Source organism: Nomascus leucogenys, chromosome 10 (genome assembly GCF_006542625.1).
Source record: "Nomascus leucogenys isolate Asia chromosome 10, Asia_NLE_v1, whole genome shotgun sequence".
Lineage (NCBI taxonomy): Eukaryota > Metazoa > Chordata > Mammalia > Primates > Hylobatidae > Nomascus > Nomascus leucogenys.
This window is the reverse complement of record NC_044390.1, coordinates 62,318,989-62,345,581: the sequence shown is the minus strand read 5'-3', so window position 1 is coordinate 62,345,581 and position 26,593 is coordinate 62,318,989. Positions and strand designations below refer to the sequence as shown.

Below are 26,593 nucleotides of genomic sequence, written 5' to 3'. Positions count from 1 at the left end.
GAATGTTGCTCTGGTACATGTGAGCTTTGTGACCTCTGAAAAGTTACTTAACCTCTCTGTGCCTCAGTTTCTGCCTCTGTGCCATGTGGGTGATAATAATAGTAGTTATGAATATTTGTTGAGTTAATTCATCGAAAGCTCGTAGGACAGTGCCTGGTAGATAATGGCACCCGGTAAACATTAGCAATCATTACCTGGTCCCTCATTTAACATTTAACCCCTTCAGTACCCTAAGAGGCAGATGCTTTTGTCCCTTCCATTTTGCTGAGATCCACCAAGTTGTGGGAAGGATGCTTAACTCACCCACACTGCTGGTCAGTGAGTGCAGACGTGGGGATCTGTAGGAGAACTGGGTGGTGGATCTCTAGGGGAATAGTGTGGTGGTTCTGATACAAAGCCTGTCTGCCTGGATCCACATCCCGGTTCTGCTTCTCCTGCATTGCTCACTCTGGAAAGCTGCTTAAATTCTCTGTGACCCAATTTCCCCTTCCTAAAATGGAGACAATAGTACGTAGTCCCAGTCTCGTATATTTGATGTGGGGTTTAAATGACCTCATGTATGTAAAATGCTTAGAGCCAAGCCTGACACGTGGGAGTGTTTCATTATATGTTAATCTTATTTTTAGGATCATTATTGACTTCACACCCTGAACCACTCATCATTCTAAAATGCATATTCATGGGACCTCCTGTGTGCCAGGCACTGTACTAGTTCTTATGCTTTGACTTTTTTTATTGTTTGTTTTTTTGAGACAGAGTTTTGCTCTGTTGCCCAGGCTGGAGTGCAGTGGTGTGATCTCAGTTCACTGCACCCTCCACCTCCCAGGCTTAAACAACTCTCCTCCCAAGTAACTGGGACTACAGGCGTGCGCCACCATGCCTGGCTAATTTTTGTATTTTTGGTAGGGACAGGATTTCACCATGTTGGCCAGGCTGGTCTTGAACTCCTGACCTCAAGTGATTCACTGCCTCAGCCTCCCAAAGTGCTGGGATTACAGGCATAAACCACTACGCCCAGGCTGATGTTGTTCTTTGACATTGGTGTTCACCATAGCTTGGTTAAAAACAAACCTTAAAAGGGTATCTATCTATCTCCAACCTCCAAATGGTTGACTAAAGGTGTGAGATGGGTCTGTTACTTCTCCAGTGGGTCCGCTAAGCTTTCTCTCTAAAAAACAAAAACAAAACTCCTGATATGTAGTGTGTAAATGTTCCTATTTCCTGTGCTGTAAATTCACCAATTCCTGTGGTGTAAATGTTCCCACCATGGCCAACTTCAGGCTACCATCGTGAGGTCACTGAGCACAGAGTTGGAAGAGAGGTGCAAAATTGGCTCTCGAGCGCCATTGGCTGCCATTGGAGCCCATGGCTGCCATTTCTATTAATGAAATATCCCTGCAGGTCATCTGTATTTTTTATATTATAACTAGGGACTTTGTTGTACAGATAAACATTCCCCCTGCTTCTACTCTTTTGCAGGTGCAGGCCAGTTAAGGAATCCTCGGACCCGGCAAGGTAAGCATCCTACTTCGTCATGAATCCCTGATGATAATGTGGACCGCACACTTGCTTGAGGCCAGCCATTGTCCTAGGAACATTACATGTATGATTCATTTGGTGCCCATTTGAATTCTTTATCTGGTATTTCAAAGATTTCATCTTGATTTGGATCTACTGCTGGAGAGGTAGTGTGATCTTTTGGGGGTGCTGTAGAACCATTTTTGTCGTATTACCAAAGTTACTTTTCTGATTCCTTCTCATTTGAGTAGACTATTTCTTTTAATTATTCTTGAATTTATGTTTGATTTGACTGCGTTTTTTTTTTTCTTTTTTCCACTTAAGGATGTGACTTTAATGTCCCTAGCTAATTATAGCCTAATTTGGTCCTTGGTGCTTTCAGGGGTGAAGACTGTAAGAGTTCCTTGGATATAGGCAGTCTTTGTGAGATGGCTTTCTCATATGCTGGTTGTAGAAGCGATGTGCTCACTGTGTGAACAAGTTCACTGTTGCCTACAGGGCTGGAATGGTAGAAGTCTCTTGAAGCTTAACTCTTTCCCCACAAGGCATGCACTTTTTCCCCCAGTATTTTATTGACTGGTTTGATGGTTCAGGCTTCAGGTCTGTAGGGGAGTGCATAGGACGTGATTGTGGCCAAAGCATGTGAGTAAATGCAACACCCAATGGTGAGCAAAGGTCCCAGCCTTGACAGAGGTGGCGGGAGGAGCTCTCGCTGAGTTGCACCGAGTCTTTTTTTTTTTTTTTTTGAGACAGAGTTTGGCTCTTGTTGCCCAGGCTGGAGTACAATGGCATGATCTTGGCTCACCCCACAACCTCCACCTCCCGGGTTCAAGCAATTCTCCTGTCGCAGTCTCCTGAGTAGCTGGGATTACAGGCACTTGCCACCATGCCCAGCTAATTTTGTATTTTTAGTAGAGACGGGGTTTCTCCATGTTGGTCAGGCTGGTCTCGAACTCCCGACCTCAGGTGATTCTCCCACCTCGGCCTCCCAAAGTGCTGGGATTACAGCCGTGAGCCACCGTGCCCGGCTGTGCACCGTGGTCTTATCAGGCAGAAGGGTTGGAGCCACCTCAGCTCCCCTGCCAGGTCAGCCGGAAAGCCATCCACCTCTCAGCCACACTCGTGATCCAGTGCTCCAGCTATTCAGATCAGACAGGCACGTCTTTTCATCTGTAGGAATGTCGGTGTTCCAAGTAGACAGGAACCGTGAGTCTGTCTCTTGTGCAAGCCTAAACCTAGAGGGGCTCCTCCTGCGGGGATGCAGTCACGCTGATGTGTTCCAGAAAGGCTGTCTATAGTTGCACCCATGCTGAGCTCCCATGGGAGAAACCCCAACTGTGCCTGTGGCGATGGAAGAGAGGGGAAAGACATCCCCTTCTCCAAGACCCTTCACGCACACCAGGGCTGTCTGATGGTTGGGTTAGAGCTGTGGGCTTTCCATGCTGAGCCCAGCACTGAAACTGTGTCCCTGCTGAAAGAAACTTCCCACCAGCAGAAAGATCTGATTTTCAAGGCCTGCTGTCCAGATTCTTTTGTCCCATGGGGTGTTGCCTTGATGTGGTGCACTCCCCATTCCCCTAGGATAGGAGTCACTGGGCACCAGACTACAGTGAGTGTTATTGTTCCTCTGGGTCTAGCCACCCAGTGAAGCTGCCACACTCCAGGCTGGTTCTTGGGAATGTCTCCAAGGAATCCGGTAATGTCACCTGTCCTCGAAACTCCCAGCAATGGGAAGCAGCGCCAGCTCTAATGGGGGTGGCAGGAGAGAGACACAGGCTCTATGATATAGACAGCCTTAGTATGTTGGCTTCCTTGAATGCTGGTTATAGTAGTAATGAACTGATCACGTGGACAGACTCAGGACCTCCTGGTTACCCAGAGTGGTGCACGCAGTGGTGATAGCTGAGGACATACAGCCATTTTCTCCTTCCTGGGCGCAGTGTTATCCTACCAGGAGATGCTGTCATGGACTGTGTTGGTTGGCCTCCACCCAGCAGGTGGAGCACCAGCTGCAGGAGTAGCAGTGGGATGTTCACTTGCCCTATGTTGCCCAGGGTGGCTACTCTTGTTTCTCAGGCAATGGGCAGAGCCACAGAGTTCCCAAAAGTTTCTGTCCTTTGTATTAAGCCACCAGGACGGGTAGCAGGGCAAAGCCAGGTGTGGGCTGGGTCAGGCAGTTTTGTGCTCTAACTCTCCCTGTGCAGGGCAAGCAGCAGCTCCTGTGGGTATCGGGGGTGGGGGTGGTTTTCAGACCCATGTGCTGATAATCCAGAGAGGAATATTTCTGCCTCTGCTGCACAGAAGAGTTTGTGCAGGGAGTGGGGAGTAGCAGGTGGCAGTAAGCCCCACACAGATCCCACACACTTGGTGAGGCAGATCCCTTCCCACCCTGTTCCACTGGCAGTGGTGAGCTAAGTTCCAGGCAGCCTGCCCTCAGAACGTGCAAATGCCCCCAAGTCGTAAGCTTTCCCTGCAGAGATAGCAACCACTGCTTTCAGGCCATGCCCCTCCCCATCTGTCCCACCTAGCCATGTGCCAGGGTCCTGCACACGTGTCTGCAGCTTGCTTTTCATTCACCCCATGTGAGTGGAGAAGTTCACCTCCACCCACAGTTATCTCATGAAACCCAGCTGGGGGCTTCTTTCAGCCTGCGACCACCACCTGAACTTTTTGGCTGACCACTACAGGGTGCCCTGTGAGGAACAATAAGGAATGGCTTCCCTGGGTCCATACTGGGATCTGGGAGTGCACACAGGGTTCTTCCCACAGCTCCTACTTATATTCCATGAACCTCCCCAAGTCATATCCTGCACTGAATAGGGTTAAGGCCTTGCCCCAGAGACTGGACTTTCAGGCTCCCTGGAGTGGTGGGGGCATGTATCCTGCAGACAGTCTTTCCCCGTCTCACACCCTGGGGACTCGCAGCCCTTCACTTGAGTCACAGTATACGCTGCAGCCTGTCACTTCCTTCAAAGGGACTGTGGATTCCTTCAGATTTCCTGTCTAATTCCTGAATCGGATTTCCTGTCCAATTCCTGAATCACTTCTCGAAAAAAAAGTTCACAGTGTGAATCTCTACACAGTGTTTTGTCCTTCCAAGTGGGAGGGGTATGCTAGCAATGCCTCTAATCCAACATGTTTGCTGTCCTGCTCTTTTGTAGCAGGACAGCAAGGACTTTGCAGAAGTGCCCCCATCAATCTGCATAGGCCAGAGCTTGACCTCCCCCTAGCTGCAAGGGAGGCTGGGAAATATTTGCCCTTCCTGCCTGTGGGCTCAGAAATGTTGGCATGGAAGGGAGCTTGAAATGGCCTTGGAGTAGCCAGTCTACAGTGTCTGGCTGGTTCCACGCATAGAAGGTTCGTGAGGACAAATCTGTCTTGTTTATTGCTCTATTCCAGCAGCCAGAAGAGTGCCGGGTGCCCACTAATTGCTTCATAAATATTTATGGAATGGAAGAATGATCTTTCTTCCTGCTGCAGATCCCTGCAGTGCTTTATGCCAGTCTGCTGGTGCTTTGAATAGCAAGCATGACAGTCACGTGATGGAGAATGTTTGAATTTTATTGCTATTTTCTTGGCAGGTTTATGGAGAAGGATTGTTGCTCATATTAGAAGGATTGGAAACCTTTTTTTTGGTGAGTATTTGGGGAACAGAAAGGTCAAACCCTAGAGATATTTTATGCGAGGAGATTCACAGTACTTTTCCTGCATGTGGCAGAAAAGAGGCCTGTGTATAATTGTTCTAGCAACCACATTTCCTGACATTTATTCTCATATACTGAACATTGATTATGGGCAGCCAGGAAGACCACAGAGTGGATGAGAGTACAGACCCCCTTGGAAGGAATGTTGCCGTGGTACATGTGAGCTTTGTGACCTCTGAAAAGTTACCTAACCTCTCTGTGCCTCAGTTTCTGCCTCTGTGCCATGTGGGTGATAATAATAGCAGTTATGAGGATTAAATGAGTTAATTCATCAAAAGCACATAGGACAGTGTCTGGTAGATAAAGGCACTCAGTAAACATTAGCAATCTAGCTGGATGCAGTGGCTGACACCCATAATCGCAACATTTGGGAGGCTAAGGCGGGCGGATCACTTGAGGCCAGGAGTTCAAGTTTCTGATCCTGGCCAACAGGTGTGTGGAGCTGGTGCCTGCTACTTCCAGGCCTGGCTACAAAAGGCCTTCTGTGGCCCTCCAGCTCTCTCCTCTCATGGAACAGACAAGGAGACCTTGTGCCAAGAGGAGAAGCTCTTAAACCTGGGAGGCGGAGGTTGCAGTGAGCTGAGATCGCACCATTGCACTCCAGCCTGGGCAACAAGATGCAAGCTTGGCCTGGCGCAGTGGCTCATGCCTGTAATCCCAGCACTTTGGGAGGCCTAGGCGGACAGATCACTTGAGGCCAGGAGTTTGAGCGCAAGCTAGGTAACATGGTGAAAATGCGTCTCTACTAAAAATACAAAAATTAGCCAAGCGTGGTGGCTCACGCCTGTGATCCCAGCTACTCGGGAGGTTGAGGCACAAGAATCGCTTGAAACCAGGAGGCAAAGGCTGCAGTGAGCTAAGATCACACCACTACAGTCCTGTCTGGGCGACAGAGCAAGAATCCATCTCAAAAAAAAAAAAAAAATTGGTATTTATTACCTGTTCATCATTTAACCCTTTGAATACCTGAAGAAGTGGATGCTGTTGTCCCCTCCATTTTGCTGAGAGCCACCGGGTCATGGGAAGGATGCGTGACTCACCTATGTAACTGGTTGGTGAGTGCAGACATAGGGATCTATAGGGGAATCGTGCGGTGGTTCTGATCCAAAGCCTGTCTGCCTGAATCCACATCCCAGCTCTGCCTCTCATGCGTTAGTGACCCTAGAAAGCTGCTTAAATTCTCTGCGAAAAAAAATTAAAAAATAAAGAAATGAGGGGCTGGGCGCAGTGGCTCACACCTATAATCTCAGCACTTTGGGAGGCTGAGGTGGGCAGATCACCTGAGGTCGGGAGTTTGAGACCAGCCTGACCAACATGGAGAAACCCCATCTCTACTAAAAATACAAAATTAGCTGGGCGTAGTGGCACATGCCTGTAATCCCAGCTACTTGGGAGGCTGAGGCAGGAGAATCGCTTGAACCCGGAAGGCAGAGGTTGCAGTGAGCCGAGATCAAGCCATTGCACTCCAGCCTGGGCAACAAGAGCAAAACTCCGTCTCAAAAAAAAAAAAAAAAAAAAAAAAGAAAAGAAAAAAAAGAAATGAAACAAACAACAACAAAAAAAAAGAAAAGCAACAACAACAACAAAATTCTCTGTGACCCAATTTCTCCTTTGTAAAATGGAGACAATAGTGCATAGCCCCAATCTTGTATATTTATATCAAATAAATGTAAATGTACATCAAATATACAAGATTGGGACTATGTACTATTTGATGTGGGGTTTAAATGACCTCATGTATGTAAAGTACTTAGAGCAAAGCCTGACACATGGGAGTGTCCTCTTAAATGTCAATATTATTTTTGTTATCTCTTGTATTATTAGAAAAAGCAAGCCAGGGCCAGGCGCGGTGGCTCACGCCTGTAATCCCAGCACTTTGGGAGGGCGAGGCAGGCGGATCACGAGGTCGGGAGATTGAGACCACCCTGGCTAACGGTGAAACCCCGTCTCTACTAAAAAATACAAATAATTAGCCGGGCGTAGTGGCAGGTGCCTGTAGTCCCAGCTACTCGGGAGGCTGAGGCAGGAGAATGGCGTGAACCTGGAAGGCGGAGCTTGCAGTGAGCCGAGATCACGCCACTGCACTCCAGCCTGGGTGACAGAGCAAGACTCCGTCTCAAAAAAAAGAAAAAGAAAAAGAAAAAGCAAGCTGGGCACAGTGGCTCACACCTGTAATCCCAGCACTTTGGGAGGCTGAGGTGGGTGGATCACTTGAGGTCAGGAGTCTGAGACCAGCCTGGCCAACATGGTGAAACCTCGTTTCTACTAAAAATACAAAAATTAACTGGGCGTGGTGGTGGGCACCTGTAATCCCAGCTACCTGGGAGGCTGAAGCAGGAGAATTGCTTGAACCAGGGAGGCAGGGGTTGCAGTGAGCCAAGATCACACCACTATACTCCAGGCTGGGCAACAGATCAAGACTGTGTCTTAAAAAAAAAAAAAAAAGAAAGAAAGAAAGAAAAAGAATAAAAAAGCAGACAAAATTTATTTACTGACAATTCAAAAATTTGAAAAAGATGAAGCAGAAGCTCGACCTAACCGACGTGTATCAGGACTCAGCTTTCTATCGTATTTTCAGCACATGTGGAAAAATTGAATTTTGATTTGATCTCAAGTAAAAATTTATAACATGTACAATATTTTAATTATAGGGATCAACTCTGCTACTATTAGGTAATAATATTTTTAAATATTATATTAAGATTTTTTTGTTTTTTGAATTTTTACTTCAATAGCTTTTGGGGTACAAGTGGTTTCTGTTACACGATGAATTATGTAGTAGTAAATTCTGAGACTGTAATCCACCAATCAGTGTATGTTTTAGAGTATGTTGCATTCAATATGTAGTTTTTTTGGTTTTGTTTTTGAAACAGTCTCGCTCTGTTGCCCAGGCTGGAGTGCAGTAGCAAGATCTCGTCTCATCGCAACCTCTGTATCCTGGGTTCAAGTGCTTCTCCTGCCTCAGCCACCCTAGTAGGTGGAACTACAGGCACGTACCACCATGCCCGGCTAATTTTTATATTTTTAGTAGAGATGAGGTTTTGCCATGTTGGTCAGGCTGGTCTCGAACTTCTGAGGTCAAGCAATCTGCCCACCTCGGCCTCCCAAAGTGCTGGGATTACAGGCATGAGCCACCACACCTGGCCCCAATGTGTAGTGTTTTTTTGTTTTTGTTTTTGTTTTTTTGAGATGGAATTTTGCTCTTGTTGCCCAGGCTGGAGTGCAATGGCGCAATCTCTGCTCACTGCAACCTCTGCCTCCTGGGTTCAAGCCATTCTGCCTCAACCTCCCGAGTAGCTGGGATTACAGGCATGCCCCACCACGCCCAGCTAATTTTGTATTTTTTTAGTACAGATGGGGTTTCTCCATGTTGGTCAGACTGGTCTCGAACTCCTGACCTCAGGTGATCCACCTGCCTTGGCCTCCCAAAGTGCCGGGATTACAGGTGTGACCCACCACTCCTGGCCCCAATGTGTAGTTTTTTTATCCCCATCTCCCTACCCTCCCCTTTCTGAATCTCTGAAGTCCATTATGCCACTCTGTATGCCTTTGCATACCCATAGCTTAGCTCCCACTTATAAGTGAGAACATATGGTTTTTGGTTTTACTTTCCTGAGTTACTTCACTTCGAATGATGGTCTCCATCCAAGTTTCTGCAAAAGACATTATTTTATTCTTTTTTATGGCTGAGTCATATTCCATGGTGTTTATATACCACGTATTCTTTATCCACTCATTGGTCAATGGGCACTTAGGTGGGTTCATATCTTTCTTTTTTTTTTTTTTTTTTGAGACAGTCTCACTCTGTCACCCAGGCTGGAGTGCAGTGACACCATCTCGGTTCACCGCGAGCTCTGCCTCCCAGGTTCACACCATTCTCCTGCCCCAGCCTTCTGAGTAGCTGGGACTACAGGCATCCGCCACTGCGCCCAGCTAATTTTTTTTTTTTTTTTTTTTTTTTGTATTTTTAGTAGAGACGGGTATTAGCCAGGATGGTTTCAATCTCCTGACCTCATGATCCTCCCACCTCGGCCTCCCAAAGTGCTGGGATTACAGGCATGAGCCACCATGCCCAGCCGGTTCCATATCTTTCAATTGTGAATTGTGCTGCTATAAACACACATGTGCATGTGTCTTTTTCTTTTTCTTTTTTTTTTTTTGAGGCAGAGTCTCGCTCTGTTGCCCAGGCTGGAATGCAGTGGTGCAATCTCACTGCAACCTCCAACTCGCGGGTTCAAGTGATTCTCCTGCCTTAGCCTCCCAAGTGGCTGGGACTACAGGTGTGCACCACCACATCCAGCTAATTTTTGTATTTTTAGTAGAGATGGGGTTTCACCATGTTGACCAGGCTGGTCTTGAACTCCTGACCTCGAGTGATCTGCCCTCCTCGGCCTCCCAAAGTGTTGGGATTACAGGCGTGAGCCACTGCACCCAGCCCACAAGTGTCTTTTTCATATAATGGCTGCCTTTCCTTTGGGTAGATACCCAGTAGTGGGATTGCTGGATCGAATGGTAGATCTACTTTTAGTTCTTTGAGGAATCTCCATACTGTTTTCCATAGAGGTTGTACTAATTTACATTCCCACCAGCAGTGTATTAGTGTTCCATTTTTACCACATCCATACCAACATCTATGGGTTTTTCTGAATTTTTATCAATGGCCATTCTTGTGGGAGTAAGATGGTATCTCATTGTGGCTTTAATTTGCATTTCTTTAATGATTAGTGATGCTGACCATTTTTTCATATGTTTCTTAGCCACTGGAATATCTTCTTTTGAGAAATGTCTATTCATATCGTTGGGATGCTTTTCGGTGGGATTATTTGTTTTCTTCTTGCTGATTTCTTTGCGTTCCTTATAGGTCCTGTATAATAGTCTTTTGCGGATGCCTAGTTTGCAAATATTTGCTCCCATTCAGTGGGTTGTGTGTTTACTCTGATAATTATTTCATTTGCTGTACAGAAGCTTTTTAATTTACTCAGGTCCCATATATTTATTTATTTATTTATTTATTTTTGAGACGGAGTCTCACTCCATCACCCAGGCTTCAGTGCAACACCACGATCTCGGCTCACTGCAATCTCTGCCTCCCAGGCTCAAGCAATTCTCCTGCCTCAGCCTCCTGAGTAGCTGGAATTACAGGCATCCAACACCATACCTGGCCAATTTTTGTATTTTTAATAGAGATGGGGTTTCATCATGTTGGTCTGGAACTCCTGACCTTAAGATCCGCCCATCTGGGCCTCCCAAAGTGCTAGGGTTACAGGTGTGAGCCACCCTTCCCATATATCCATATGTTTATTTTTGTTTTTATTGCAGTTGCTTTTGGGCTCTTGGTCATGAACTCGTTGCCTAAGGCAACATCTAGAAGAGTTTTTCTGATGTTATCTTCTAGAATTTTTATGGTTTCTGGTCTTATATTTAAGTCTTTGTTGCAAATTCACATTGAATTTGTGAGTTGATTTTTGTATAAGGTGAGAAATAAGGATCGAGCTTCATTCTCCTACATGTGGCTTGCCAGTTATCCCAGCACCATTTGTTGAATAAGGTGTCCTTTCCCCCACTTTATGTTTTTGTTTGCTTTGTTGAAGATCAGTTGGCTGTAAGTATTTGGCTTTATTTCTGGGCTCTCTATTCTGTTCCATTGTTCTACATGTCTAATTTTATACCAGTACCATGCTGTTTTGGTAACTATAGGCTTGTAGTATAATTTGATTGGGTAATGTGATGCCTCCAGATTTGTTCTTTTTGCTTAGTCTTTGCTTTGGCTATGAGGGCTCTTTTTTGATTCATATGAATTTTGGGATTGTGGCTGGGCATGGTAGCTCACGTCTGTAATCCCAGCACTTTGGGAAGCCAAGGTGGGTGGATCACCTGAGGTCAGGATTTCGAGACCAGCCTGGCCAACATGGTGAAACCCTGTCTGTACTAAAAATACAAAAATTAGCCAGGCATGGTGCATGCACCTGTAATCCCAGCTACTTGGGAGGCTGAGGCAGGAGAATCGCTTGAACCTGGGAAGCAGAGGTTGCAGTGAGCCAAAATCGGCCATCGCACTCCAGCCTGGGTGACAGAGTGAGACTATGTCTCAAAAAAACAACAACAACAACAAAAAAAAGAATTTTAGGATTTTTTGGTTCTGTGAAAAATGATAGTATTTTGATGGGAATTACATTGAATTTGTAGATTGCTTTTGGCAGTATGGTCATTTTCACAATATTGATTCTACCCATCCATGAGCATGGGATGTGTTTCCATTTGTTTGTGTCATCTATGATTTCTTTCAGCAGTGTTTTGTAGTTTTCCTTGTAGCTGTCTTTCACCTCCTTGGTTAGGTATATTCCTGAGTATTTTATTCTATTTTTTTGCAGCTGTTGTAAAAGGGGTTGAGTTCCTGATTTGAATCTCAGCTTGGTCATTGTTGGTGTATAGCAGTGCTACTAATTTGTGTACACTGATTTTGTATCCTGAAACTCTACTGAATTCATTCATCAGACCTAGGAGCTTTTTGGATGAGTCTTTAGGGTTTTCTAGGTGTACAATCATATCATCAGTGAACAGTAACAATTTGACTTCCTCTTTACCAGTTTGGATGCCCTTCATTTCTTTCTCTTGTCTGATGGCTCTGGCTAGGAATTCCAGTACGATGTTGAATACAAGTGGTAAAAGTGGGCATCCTTGTCTTGTTCCAGTTCTCAGGGGGAATGCTTTAAATTTTTCCCTGTTCAGTGTAATGTTGGCTGTGGGTTTGTCATAGATGGCTTTTATTACATTGAAGTATCTCTCTTGTATACCGATTTTGTAGAGGGTTTTAATCATAAAGGGATGCGGAATTTTGTGAAATGCTTCTGCATCTCCTATGATTTTTGTTTTTAATTCTGTTTCTGTGATGTATCACATTTGCTGACTTGTGTATGTTAAGCCATCCCTGCATTCCTGGTATGAAACCCACTTGATCACATCATGGCAAATTTCATGTTACCAACATGAAGTCACTGAGCACAGAGTTGGAAGACAGGTACAAAATTAGCTCTCCAGAACCGGTATCAACAGACTCCAACCCATGGCTGCCATTTCTATTAAAGAGACATCCCTGCAGGTAATCTGTATTTTCTATAACTAGTGAGTTTACTGTACAGTTAAACATTACCCCTGCCTCTGCTCTTTTGCAGCCCAATCACCGAGGCTGGAAGGAAGTTTGCCAAGGAAACGTCTTCCCCCAGAAGGTAAGCATCCTACTTTGCCATGAATCCCTAATGATAGTGTGGACTGCACACTGGCTTGAAGCCAGCCATTGTCCTAAAAACTTTACGTGTCTGATTCATGTGGTGCTTCTTTGGGAATGGAGAGGAACATGGACTCTCACAGGTGCCCGAGGCCACGCAGCCAGGTGGGGGCAGGATTGGAGTTCAAACTGACACACTCTAACCACAGGATCCATGTGCATAGTCATCAGATATACCCTAGGTATGCCTAGGATCCAAGTGTCAGAGGCAGAAAATGGTAACAGCCTGAGGCAATTAGCAAATTGAGAGCAAAAATACTTCCCAAAACTACATGGGCTGGAAGTCATGAAGGAGCCAGGCTTGACCCATGGTGGGAGTATGGAGAACAAGAACAAAGTATCAGATGAATTCTGTATGGAGAAGTTAGATTATATTATGGAGGAGACTATATTTGTTCAGGAGAGGTTATACTGCACAAAGAAACCACAAATTGCTATAGCTTAAGATACAAAGGGTTTATATTTTGCTCACCCAAAAAGCAATATGGGTTGAGTGTTCCTCCAGGGCAACTTGGCTCCATGTGGGGACTTAGGCATCCAAGCTGTTTGCGTCTTTTTTTTTCCTTTCTTTTCTTTCTTTTTTTTTTTTTTTTTTTTTTTTTTTGAGACAGAGTCTAGCTCTGTCACCCAGGCTAGAGTGCAGTAGCACAATCTCGGCTCACTGCAACCTCTGCCTCCCAGGTTCAAGCTTTTCTCCTGCCCCAGCCTCCCGAATAGCTGGGATTACAGGCACCTGCCACCACACCTGGCTAATTTTTGTATTTTTAGTAGAGACGAGTTTTCACTATGTTACCCAGGCTGCTCTCGAACTCCTGACCTCAAGTGATCTGCCCGCCTGGGCCTCCCAAAGTGCTGGGATTACAGGTGTGAGCCACCACGCTGGGCCAAGCTGCTTGCATCTCGTTGCATCTCCTCTTGGCACAAGGTCTCCTTGTCTGTTCCATGAGAGGAGAGAGCTGGAGAGCCACAGAAGGCCTTTTGTAGCCAGGCCTGGAAGTAGCAGGCACCAGCTCCACACACCTCCTGTTGGCCAGGATCAGTCCCATGGCCCCAACCTAACTAACAGCGGAGGCTGACAAAGGTGGTCTTCCTTCCAGTTGTGGAAGATGCAAATGTGGCTTTTTCACAGGCCAACAGTCAGGTACAGAGTGAAGGTAGGTCCTGAGCACAGCCCTGCATCCACTTCATGCCTCCCTCCCTGTTTTAGTTGTGAAGGCTGCCAGAACAAAGTGCCATACATAGGCAGGCTGGGTTAGCAACAACAGAGATTAATTTCTCAGTTCTGGAGGCTGGAAGTCCAAGATCAGAGTACCAGTACGGTTGGATTCTGGGGAACCCTCTTCTGGGTTGCAGAGAGCCAACTTCTTGCCACATGGCACGCTTTAATGTTGTTTTTTGACATCAGCGTTCACTACATGCTGGTTATAGACAAGTCTGGAAGGAGAATCTATCTCCAACCTACAAATGTCTAACTAACGTTGTGGGATGGTAGGCTGGTGGTTATACCACTGCACTTCAGCCTGAGTGACAGAGCGACAACCTGTCTCAACGACAACAACAAAAAAGAAATGGCAACCCCAAGGTGATGGTATTAAGAGATGGGGCCTTTGGGAGGTGTTGAGACCATGAGGGTGGAGCCCTCTTGATTCGGATTAATCCCTTATAAAAGAAGCCTCAGAGAGCTCACTCCAAGGAATGTGGTGAAGGTTGAAGGGTAGAATTTATGTAAAATGCTCCAAGACGAGCCTGGCAGGTGATGTTCTCAGCAAATGTGAGCAGAGCTATTATCAGTGTGTATGAGAGAGAGAGAGTTGAGCATCATCTAATTCATGAGTGTGGATAAAAATAAAAGAGGGGATGCCAGGCATGGTAGCTCAATGCCTGTAATCCCAGCACTTTGGGAGGCCAAGGCGGGTGGATCACTTGAGGTCAGGAGTTCGAGACCAGCCTGGCCAACATGGTGCAACCCCGTCTGTACTAAAAATACAAAAATTAGCCAGGCCTGGTGGTGGTGCGTGCCTGTAGTCCCAGATACTGCGGAGGCTGAGCCAGGGGAATTGCTTGAAACTGGGAGGCAGAGGTTGCAGTGAGCTGAGATTGCCCCATTGCACTCCAGCCTGGGCAACAGAGCAAGACTCTGTCTCAAATAAATAAATAAATAAAAGAGGGGAAGACTTTGCATCCAACCCTGAAGAAGATGAGCGTGCAAAAGATGAGTAGAGGCGGAGGCAGAGATGAAGGAGCTAGAAAAAAGAGGCCAGAAAGTCAGAGAGAGCAAGGTAACATGGGGGACAACAGAAGGCAAGGGGAGAGAGGGTCACCTAGAGAAGGAGGTCACCTCGGGAGGAACTGCAGGGCATCGCAGAAGATGAAGCAGAGCAGGGTCTGTGATGTTCTTGGCAGGGTACTTAAACGACGTCTGAGACCACTTGGGTTTCTTGACGTAGATGAATTCGTTGAGGCTGAACACACCTGGCTGACTGAGATGCTCAAGGATTGGACCAGGACCTCCCTGGAAGAACAGGAGCAGCCCCATGAGGACCCCGAAAGGAAAGGTACCGTGCATAGTGTGATAAGCGTTATCAACAGTAAGTGCCACCAACCTTCTCCCCCCTCTTGCTCTTCCCCACCCCTGTGGGCCAGTCCTGCAGGGGACATGACCAGATGTCCCACTGGTACAGTTTGGATGTTTGTTCCCTTCCACATCTCATGTTGAAATGTAATCCCCCAATGTAAATTAGTTCAACCATTGTAGGAGACAGTGTGGCAATTCCTCAAGGATCTAGATCCAGAAATACCATTTGACCCAGCAGTCCCATTACTGGGTATATGCCCAAAGGAATATAAAGCATTCTGTTAGAAAGATACAGGCACGTGTATGTTCACTGCAGCACTGTTCACAATATCAAAGGCATGGAATCAACCCAAATGCCCATCAGTGATAGACTGGATAAAGGAAATGTGGTACATATACACCATGGAATACTATGCAGCCAGAAAAAGGAACAAGATCATGTCCTTTGCAGGGACATGGGTGGAGCTGGAAGTCATTATCCTCAGCAAACTAATGCAAGAACAGAAAACCAAACACCACATGTTCTCACTTATAAGTGGGAGCCAAATGATGAGAACACATGGACACAAGGAGGGGAACAACACACACTGGGGCCTGTTGGGGGTGTGTGGGGAGAAGAAGAGCACCAGGAAAAATAGCTAATGCATGTGGGGCTTAATACCTAGGTGATGGGTTGATAGGTGCAGCAAACCACCATGGCACATGTTTACCTATGTAGCAAATCTGCATGTCCTGCACATGTATCCCAGAACTTAAATTAAATTAAAAGAAAAAGAAATATAATCCCCAGTGTTGGAAGTGGGGCCTGGTGGGAGGTGATTTGATCATGGGGGCAGATCCCTCATGAGTGGCTTAGCGTCATCCTCTTGATGATTAGTGAGTGCTTGCTCTGAGTTCATGTGAGATGCGGTTGTTTAGAAGCGTGTGGCACCTTCCCCCTCGATCTCTTGCTCCTGCTCTCGACAAGTGATGTGCCTGCTCCCCATTCACCTTCCATCATGATTGGAAGCTTCCTGAGGCCCCACCAGAAGCAGATGCCAGCACCATGCTTCCTATACAGCATCCAGAACTGTGAGACAATTAAACCTCTTTTCTTTATAAATTACCCAACCTCAGGTACTTCTTTATAGCAATGCAAGAATGGACTGATACACCCACCCTCTATCCACCCACCCGGCCATCCATCCATCTAGGATGTCTTGAGTCATTAGCATGAAATAATAACTCTCCTAATAGCAGACTGGGGGTAGGGGTGACAAAGGGGAAATGTCAGACCAGGTGCCTGCCTGGAGGACTCATGGTCTAGAGGACGAGATGGAGAATAGACAGGTAAGCCAACCACAGGCAAGTCCATCCCCGACTGGGCTAATTTCTATGGAGAGGGCTGGGTGCAGGGGCTCACACCTGTAATCCCAGCACTTTGGGAGGCTGAGGCAGGAAGATCACTTGAGCCCAGGAGTTCAAGACGAGCTTGGACAGCATAGCAAGACCCCATCTCTACAAAAATGTTTGGTAAAAAATTAGCTGGGCATGGTAATGCGTTCCCATGGTCCCAGCTACCCAGGAGGCTGAGACAGGAGGATCACTTGAGCCCAAGAGGTCGAGGCTGTAGTGAGCTATGATTGTGCCACTGCATTCCAGCCTGGGTGACAGGATAAGACCCTGTCTCGAAAAAATGATACATAAGTAAATTCTACGGAGAGACAAGGAGAGGCGAGAGCAGGTACCTGGTGAGAAATTCTGAGAGTGAAGTAGTGTGGATGAGGGACAATGAAGACAGTTGGTCGTTAAGGCCACTGCCTTCCTGAGATGACCCAGAGAAAACCAGTCTCACCCCCAGACATCCAACCTCTCACCTCTTTGATGACCCGGTGTCCATGCCCAGACACACCCAGAGTCCTCCTGACCAGCTGATCAGCAGCTCGCCAAGGAAAGGAAATCGAAGTGTACTGTCTTCAGACTCTGTAGATTTCCCTTTCTCCTCCTTTTATTCATGTTACATAAATTCCTGTTTTTATCTCTGTTGGATGAAATCAGTCTATTCTCTGGTTTCCTTTGTCTACAATTTAAAGAGGGAGCCGACTATTAACTTGATGTCTCTGAGCTATTGTTGGCCAAGCTCCCCTTAGGTGGGGTTGATGAAGAAGGCTCCTTTTCCAAGGTGATAGCTCAGAAGCAACTTGAAGAATGAGTGACAATGAGCCTACCAAGTGGAAATCTGGGGAAAGTCAGCCAGAGTTCATCTACTGACTTCAGTCTGGCAGATGAGAGGCTTGGGTTTACCCCTCCGGTGGGTAATGGAGAGAGATGGAATGTGCCACATGAAGCCTCACTATGACTTTCTATAATGCCTGGCTCCTGTGCTGAAATGAGAACATATATCCTAGCCAGGCATGGTGGTGCGTGCACCTGTAGTCCCAGCTATTCGGGGAGGCTGAGGTGGGAGGATTGCTTAAGCCCAGGAGTTGGAGGCTGCAGTGAGCTATGAGTGCACCACTGCACTCAGAGTGAGACCCCATCCCTTAAAAAGTTTTCTTTTAAAAGAACGTACTTTTTTTCTTTTCTTTTTTTGAGATGGAGTCTTGCTCTGTCACCCAAGCTGGAGTGCAGTGGTGCAATTTTGGCTCACTGTAACCTCCGCCTCCCAGGTTCAAGCAATTCTCCTGCCTCAGCCTCCTGAGTAGCTGGGACCACAGGCACGCACCACCACACCTGGCTAATTTTTGTAATTTTAGTAGAGACAGGGTTTCATCATATTGGCCAGGCTGGTCTCAAACTCCTGACCTTGTCATCCGCCCACCTCAGCATCCCAAAGTGCTGGGATTACAGGTGTGAGCCACTGCGCCCGGCCAATTCTTAACTTACTATAAGATATACTTGAGCCCAGGCATTCAAGACTAGCCTGGACAACACTGTGAGACCTCATCTTTTTTAAACAAAATTAATAAATAGATAAAACATTTTAAAAAGCCAGGTGTGATGGCTCACACCTGTAGTCCCAGCTACTCAGGAGGCTGAGGCAGGAGGGTCACTTGAGGCCAGGAGTTCAAGACCAGCTAGCCTGGGCAACATAGTGAGACCTCCTCTCTAAAATAAATAAATAAAAATATAAGATAGAATGGCCAGGCGTGGTGGCTCATGGCTGTAATCCCAGCAATTTGAGAGGCTGAGGTGGGAGGATCGCTTGAGGTCAGGAGCTTGAGACCAGCCTGGCCAACACGGCAAAACCCTGTCTCTACTGAAAATACAAAAATACAAAATTCGCCGGGCGTGGTGGCACATGCCTGTAATCCCAGCTACTCGGGAGGCTGAGGCAGGAGAATCACTTGAACCCGGGAGGCAGAGGTTGCAGTGAGCTGAGATCGCGCCATTGCACTCCAGCCTAGGCAACAAGAGTGAAACTCCATCTCAAAAAAAAAGAAGTATGGAGTCCTTCTCAGGCCACATTTAGTTTGCTTTAACATGTTAAATATTAAAGGGCTATACAAAACAATGTAGGTGTCATTTGCTTTTGTGCTGCTAAAATCTTGTAGAAGTTTAATATTTATTAAGTGCCTACTATTTGCTAGATGTGTTAGGTTTCTTCAGAGAAACAGAGCCAATAAGATACCTATCTACCTATATCTACCTATGTCTCTATCTACCCAAATCTATGTATCTATATCTACATATTTATAGCTATCTACCTCTATCTGTCTATCTAACTAGAGAGATTTATTTTAACAAATTGACTCATGGGATTGTGAAGACAACAAGTCCAAAATCCATGGGGCAGGCCAACAGGCCGGAAACTGAGACAGGATTTTTAAAAATTTAATTTAAAGTTTGAGGATACATGTGCAGGACATGTGGGTTTGTTACACAGGTAAACGTATGCCATGGTGGTTTGCTGCACCTATCAACCCATCACATAGGTATTAAGCCCCACATGCATTAGCTGTTTACCCTGATGTTTTCCCTCCCACCGCCCCCTCAACAGGCCCCAGTGTGTGTCATTCCCCTCCCTGTGTCCATGTGTTCTCATCATTCAGCTCCCACTTACAAGTGAGAACATGTGGTGTGTGGTTTTCTGTTCTTGCATTAGTTTGCTGAGGATAATGGCTCCCAGCTCCAACCCTGTGCCTGCAAAGGACATGATCTTGTTCCTTTTTCTGGCTGCATAGTATTCCATGGTGTATATGTACCACATTTTCTTTATCCAGTCTACCATTGATGGGTATATTTGGTTGATTCCACATCTTTGCTATTGTGAATAGTGCTGCAATGAGCATACGCATGCCTGAGGCAGAATTTCTTCTCTAGAAACTGTTTTGCCCTCAAAGCATTCAACTGAGTAGATGAGACCCACCCACATTACTGAGAATAATCTTCTTGAAGTCAACTGATTTTAGCTGTCAACCACATCTACAAAATACCTTCACAGCCACATCTAGGCTAGCATTTGATTAATAACTGGTTACCGTGGCCTAGCCTAGTTGACATGTTAAACCATCCTCCCAACATCCTAAGTGCTATAGGCAGACTCTTATTTATTCCTCATAAAACTGTAAGGGATAGGTGTTACTCTCTTCCGGTTTTACAGATGAGAACAGAGATGTTAAGTAACTTGCTCAGAGGCCCAGTGCAGTGGCTCATGTTTGTAATCCTAGCACTTTGGGAGGCCGAGGTGGGTGGATCACCTGAGGTCAGGAGTTCGAGACTAGCCTGGCCAACATAGCGAAACCCCGTCTCTACTACAAATACAAAAAAATATTTAGCCGGGCATAGTGGTGAGTGCCTGTGGTCCTAGCTACTCAGGAGGCTGAGGCAGGAGAATCACTTGAGCCCAGGAGGTGGAGGTTGCAGTGAGCCAAGATTGCACCACTGCACTACAGCCTGGGTGACAGAGCAAGATTCTGTCTCAAGCAAAAATAAATAAATAAAAGTAACTTGCTCAGGGTCACACAGCTAATGAGTGATTAAGTCAAATTCAAATCGGCATCTAGCTCAAGCACCCACCTCCCTACTAGCTTTGCTCTCTTGCCACTCTGCCCGTGCTGTTCAGAGAAAGGATTAGAGCTGAAAAACCAGAAAGAGAGAAATCAGAGCGGGAGGCAGTGTTGCATCCTGGATGGAAAAGATGCTGCATGAGGTACTGGCAGATGAGACTGGGAGGAGCAAAGACACTGAAGAGGAGGTGGAATTGGCAGGTCTTGGTGATAGTCCAGTGGGAGGGTGAGGAAGAGGCAGGCGTCTGGGATAATGACCTGGTTTATCCCTGAGTGACTTGACAGCCTCTTGGGCTGAGGAAGGGAGCACGGGAAAGTGTGCTGGGCATTTTGGAACAGCTCCTGGAACATTCTGCATCGTTCTCCCCCATGAACCTAAAGAGAACAAGCTTATTTCCGCAGATACACAGGTGATCATAGAGTCATTAAATCTCCATCTTTTCCTTGCCAACTCCCCCAATCCCAACGGCTCAAAGTCATCTCACCTGTGGCTCAGTGACAACTGCTGGATCTGATGGCCAGGACCCCCAGGACCCCGGATGCCAACCCTTCCCAGCTCACCAGATTTGTCAGCTCTGCTGCCCTAACAAATACCACAGGCGGGGTGGCTTCAACTATAGGCTTTTATTTCCTCACCGCTTTTTTTTTTTTTTTTTTTTTTTTTTGAGACGGGGTTTCACCGTGTTGCCCAGGCTGATCTCTAACCCCTGACCTCAAGTGACCCACCCACCTGGGCCTCCCAGAGTGCTGGAATTACAGATGTGAGTCACTGTGCCCAGCCTTATTTTCTCACAATTCTGCAGGCAGGAAGTCCAAGATCAAGGTGCCAGCGGGGTCAGTTTCTCCTGAGGCCTCTCTCCATGGCTTGCAGATGGATGGCTGCCTTCTCACCGCATCCTTCCAGCCCGACCTTTCCTCTGTGCACACGCATTCTTGGTATCTTCCTTTTTTTTTTTTTTTTTTTTTTTTTTAGATACAAGGTCTCACTTGTATCTCAGTGATACAAGTGAGGCTGGAATGCCCAGGCTGGAGTGCAGTGGCACAATCATAGTTAACTTCAGCCTTGAACTACTGGGTTCAAGTGATCCTCCTGCCTCAGCCTCCTGAATAGCTGGGACCACAGGCATGCATTAATATGCCCAGCTAATTTGTTTATTTTATTTTATTTTATTTTTGTAAAGATGCAGTCTCGCTCTCTTGCCCAAGCTGGTTTCAAACTTCTGGGCTCAAGTGATCCTCCCACCTCGGCTTCCCTAAGTCCTGGGATTACTCTGGTGCCTGGCACCTTTCTCTTCTCATAAAGACCCCAGTCCTATTGAATTAGGATCCCACTCTCATGACCTCAGTTATCCTGAATGACCGCCCCCCCCCCTTTTTTTTTTTGAGATGGAATCTCGCTCCGTCATCAGGCTGGAGTTCAGTGGGCGATCTTGGCTCACTTCACCCTCCGCCTCCAAGGTTCAAGCGATTCTCCTGCCTCAGCCTCCCCAGTGGCTGGGACTAAAGGCACCCACCACTACGCCCAGCTAATTTTTGTATTTTTAGTAGAGACGGGGTTTCACCATGTTGGCCAGGCTGGTCTCTATCTCTTGACATTGTGATCCTTCCGCCTCAGCCTCCCAAAGTGCTGTGATGACAGGCATGAGCCACTGCGCCGGCCCTGAATGACCTCTTTAAAGGTCCTGTCTCCAAATACAACCCCACGGGGGATGAGGGCTTCCACATATGACTTTGGTGGGGGCAGAAACCACTTAGTCTCCTGAACTCACCTTGGCTGTCTCTGCTTCTTTCTCTAGGCTCACTCAGTAACTTTCTGGATTTTGTGAAAAAAACAGGCATTTGCACTTCAGAGTGGGAATGGGGGACCATTCACAACTTCCTGTACAAACACGGTGAGAAGACCCTCCTCCCACCGCCCTGGTCTGTCCTTGCATGTGAATGGGCTGGAGTAGGGGAAGGGGGCGGGCCTGGAACAATCCCAGGCTGGTCCTTCACCAGAGCTTTGGAGGGGGGGGTGGTGTCAAGGTGCCCAGGGATCTGATTAGGGGAACCTTCGCTCAGTGGTGTGGTCCATACTGAAAAATGTGTGGCCTCGCTTCGAGTCCCAGTCATCATGAAAAGCCTCACTGATGGCTTTCTCTGGTTTTGCAAAAATGCAAAAAAACCCTAATTTCTTGTCAGCTAGTCCTAGGATCTGGTCTTCAAAAACACTTGTATGGGCCGGGTGCAGTGGTTCATCCCTGTAATCCCAGCACTTTGGGAGGCCAAGGCGGGCGGATCACTTGAGGTCAGGAGTTCAAGACCAGCTTGGCCGACATGGTAAAACCCTGACTCTACTAAAAATACAAAAATTAGCCAGACAGGGTGGCGGGCGCCTGTAGTCCCAGCTACTCGGGAGGCTGAGGCAGGAGAATCGTTTGAACCCAGGAGGCAGAGGTTGCAGTGAGCTGAGATTGCACCACTGCACTCCAGCCTGGCAACAGAGCGAGACACCATCTAAAAAAAAAAAAACACTCACACACTTGTATGGGTTTTCCCTTCAGGGGACTGACCCTCTCATTCGGGTGGAATTGATATCAGACTCTTGGGAACTCACACTAAGGCCATTTAATAGTCTCCATAAGCTCCAATGTTCATGGCTGGTGGAGATCCTCTCCTATGGCCATGCCACTCCCTGCACCACTCGTGTGTGTGTGTGTATGTGTGTGTGTGTGTGTGTGTGTGTGTGTGTCTTGCTCTGTTGCCCAGGTGGGAATGCAGTGGTGCAATCATGGCTCACTGCAGCCTCGGCCTCCCCAGCTCAAGCAATCCTCCCATTTCAGCCTCCCGAATAGCTGGGAACACAGGCACACAGCACCATGCCTGGCTAATTTTTATTTTTCTTTTTCATAGAGATGGGGTCTCACTATGTTGCCCAGACTGATCTTGAACTCCTGGGCTCAAGTGATCCTCCCGCCTCGGCCTCCCAAAGTGCTGGGATTACAGGTGTGAGCCACCCCACGCCTGGCCTTCCCCACTCTTTTGTTACAAGACTATCGTGAACATCTTTATGTTTGTGGTCCCATTGTCCTTGTGCAAATCGGGAAAAGGTGCATCTGCCAGGGGGGTGAATTCCAAAATGTGCCCCCTTGGCCAGGGCCGTGTGTGGCCTGGGAAGGGAACCCTGGCTGGAGGTCAGTCCTGCTCACCTCTCCTGGGGTGCTTCCTACAAGGCACACAGGACTTTAGCTGTGTCTGAGCACCATGCCACGCAGCTGCTGGGTCTTATGGTCTCGGAATACACTATCAACCATCAAGTCACTGGATCATGGCAATGAGTGTTTTAGCATCAAATTTCTCCCTGAAGGGGTTGGATGAAGTTGCTTTCTCAGTAGCAATATATGAGAGTGTAAACCCAAAATAAAATTCTAAGCCCCCCACCACCCAACCATCTGAATAGACCTCTCCTATCAGCCAGGGCACTCCAAAGTTAACCTGAAAAATGGGTTCAGGCCCTGATGGGAAGTGGAGGTTAGACATGCCTCCTTATACCCTCCTCCCTTTTGGAATTCAGGAAAAGCCAACTAGCAGTCATGTCAACACAAGTGTTTTTTTTTTTTTTTTGAGATGGAGTTTTGCTCTTTTTGCCCAGGCTGGAGTGCAATGGCACAATCTCAGCTCACCGCAACCTCGGCCTCCTGGGCTCAAGCAATTCTTCTGCCTCCCGAGTAGCTGGGATTACAGGCATGTGCCACCACGCCCGGCTAATTTTGTGTTTTTAGTAGAGACAGAGTTTCTCCATGTTGGTCAGGCTGGTCTCAAACTCCTGACCTCGTGATCTACCCACCTTGGCCTCCCAAAGTGTTGGGATTACAGGCGTGAGCCACCTCAACACAGATTTTAAGTCTGACAAACATTTACATTCTGTTCTCTCTGAAACCTGCTACCTGGAGGCTTCATCTACGTGATAAAACTTTGGTCTGTACAACCCCTTGTCATAACCCAGACATTCCTTTCTATTGCTAATAACTCTTTAAACTAATAGCCAATCAGATATTTTTATTTTATTTTCCATATATTTTATTTATTTATTTATTTATTTATTTATTTATTTATTTATTTATTTTGCAATGCAGTCTCGCTCTGTCACCCAGGCTGCAGTACAGTGGCACGATCTTGGCTCACTGCAACCTCCACCTCCCAGGTTCAAGCAATTCTCCTGCCTCAGCCTCCCAAGTAGCTGGGACTACAGGCACCCATCACCATGCCCAGCTAATTTTTGTATTTTTAGTGGAGACAGGGTTTCACCACATTGGCCAGGCTGGTCTCGAACTCCTGACCTCAAATGATCTGCCCACCTTGGCCTCCCAAAGTGCTGGGATTATAGGTGTACAGGTGTGAGCCACTATGCCTAACCATCAATCAGAAAATGTTAAATGGACCTATAACCTAGAAGCTCCCCCCGACCCCTCCTCACCCCTCACCTTTACCCCTCCACGACTTCAAGTTGTCTCACCTTTCTGGACCGAACCAAGGTATATCTTAGATGTATTTGATTGATGTCTCATATCTCCCTAAAATGTATAAACCTAGGCTGTGCCCCAACCATCTAGGCCACATGTTCTCAGGATCTCCCGAGGACTGTCATGGGCCATTAGTCACTCATATTTGGCTCAGAATAAACCTCTTCAAATATTTTCCAGAGTTTGACTCTTTTCATCAACAAGAGGAACCATTCCCAGAGGTACTGTCTTAGTCTGCTCGGGCTGCTGTGACAAAATCCCACAGACTGGGTGACTTAAACAACAGACATTTATTTTCTCACAATTCTCAAGGCTGGAAGTCCAAAATCAAGGTGTCTGTGGGGTGGGTTCCTTCTGAGGCCTCTCTCTGCGGCTTGCAGACAGCCGCCTTCTCGCTGCATCCTCACATGGTCTTTGCTCCATGTGTGTTTATGTTCTAATCCCCTCTTCTTAGAAGAGCACTAATCATTCTATTGGAATGTTTCAAAGTTTTATCATGCAGATGTGTGAGAGGCATTTGAACCAGAGTGACTCCATCTTGAATGAGGGCTAGGAAAAATGAGGCTCACCGCCGTATCCCCAGGAAGTTAGGCATTCCTAGCCTCTAGATGGTTATGGTTAAGGGAACAGATTAATAATGTTTACTAAACAGACTCAGGCCCAGGAATGTCCTGATATTCTGATATCTTGAGAACAGAAGCATTCCTAATTTTGCTTTAAAAATAATAATATGAGTTCTTGTAAAATATAGTAATTATGGTTTTTGGTTTTTTTTTTTTGAGACAGAGTTTTGCTCTTTGTTACCCAGGCTAGAGTGCAGTGGCGCGATCTCAGATTACTGCAACCTCCGCCTCCCGGGTTCAAGTGATTCTCCTGCCTCAGCCTCCCGAGTAGCTGGGATTACAGGTGCAGGCCACCGTGCCCGGCTAATTTTTGTAGTTTTAGTAGAGACAAAATTTCACCATGTTGGTCAGGCTGGTCTCGAACTCCTGACCTCAGGTGATCCAACCGCCTCGGCCTCCCAAAGTGCTGGGATTACAGACGTGAGCCACCGTACCCGGCCAAAATATAGTAATTATGAAAATTAATCCTTTATCATAAATGCTTGTAGCAGAGCACATCTCCCCATGTTTTTTTGTTGTTGTTGTTTTCCTATATATAACAACAGAAGGAGGTGGTTACATTCCTACTCTTACTTTCAGTAACACCCTACTGTGTCCACGGAGTGGACTATTCTTTCACCCCTTTGCTTTCTTAACAGACTTGCTTTCGCTTTGCACTGTGGACTCACCCTGAATTCTTTCTTGTGTGAGATCCAAGAACCCTTTCTTGGGGTCTGGATCAAGACCCCTTTCAGTAACAGATGAAGGCTCCAGGTAGCAAGCTTCAGAGAAAATAGATTGTAAATGGTTCTTATCAGATTTAAGCTCTGTGTTAATGTTAAATGCTGGTCAGCTTTCCCTAAATTCCTGAAGGGAGGAGGGCATCGTGAGGCATGTCTGACCCTCCCTTCCTGTCACAGCCAGAACTGGGTTTTCAGGTTAACTTTGGAGTGCCCTGGCCAAGAGGAAGGGTTCATTCAGATGGTTGGGGTGGTGGGGGGTGGGGGGTGGGGGGTGGGGGGGTGGGGGGTGGGGGGTGGGGGGTGGGGGGGGTGGGGGGGTGGGGGGTGGGGGGGAGGGGCTTATCATCTTATTTTTGGTTTACGCTGTGAAAGGAAAATAAATCTTGGAACCCCAAAATCACCAAGCTAAAGGGAAAAGTCAAGTTGGAAACTGCCCAGGGCAAACCTGCCTCCCATTCTATTCAAAGTCACCCTCTACTCACGGATAAATGCATATCTGATTGCCTCCAGTTGGAAAGGCTAATCAGAAACTCCAAAGAATATTGGCCGGGGTGCGTGGCTCACGCCTGTAATCCCAGCACTTTGGGAGGCAGCGGCAGGTGGATCACGAGGTCAGGAGTTCAAGATCAGCCTGGCCAAGATGGGGAAACCCTGTTTCTACTAGAAATACAAAAAT

General features: G+C 46.8%; 1 protein-coding gene across 1 annotated transcript in view; it reads left to right on the top strand.

The window, feature by feature from the left end:
• The window catches only part of PLA2G4C (phospholipase A2 group IVC), a 65,695-nt gene that overhangs the window by 26,239 nt on the left and 12,863 nt on the right, over nucleotides 1–26,593 (top strand). Inside the window, exons 10-14 of the mRNA XM_030821780.1 lie at nucleotides 1,480–1,515; nucleotides 5,100–5,153; nucleotides 12,395–12,448; nucleotides 14,955–15,062; nucleotides 21,867–21,962. Coding sequence (XP_030677640.1) covers nucleotides 1,480–1,515; nucleotides 5,100–5,153; nucleotides 12,395–12,448; nucleotides 14,955–15,062; nucleotides 21,867–21,962 — 348 coding nt within the window. The remainder of the gene's footprint in view (nucleotides 1–1,479; nucleotides 1,516–5,099; nucleotides 5,154–12,394; nucleotides 12,449–14,954; nucleotides 15,063–21,866; nucleotides 21,963–26,593) is intronic.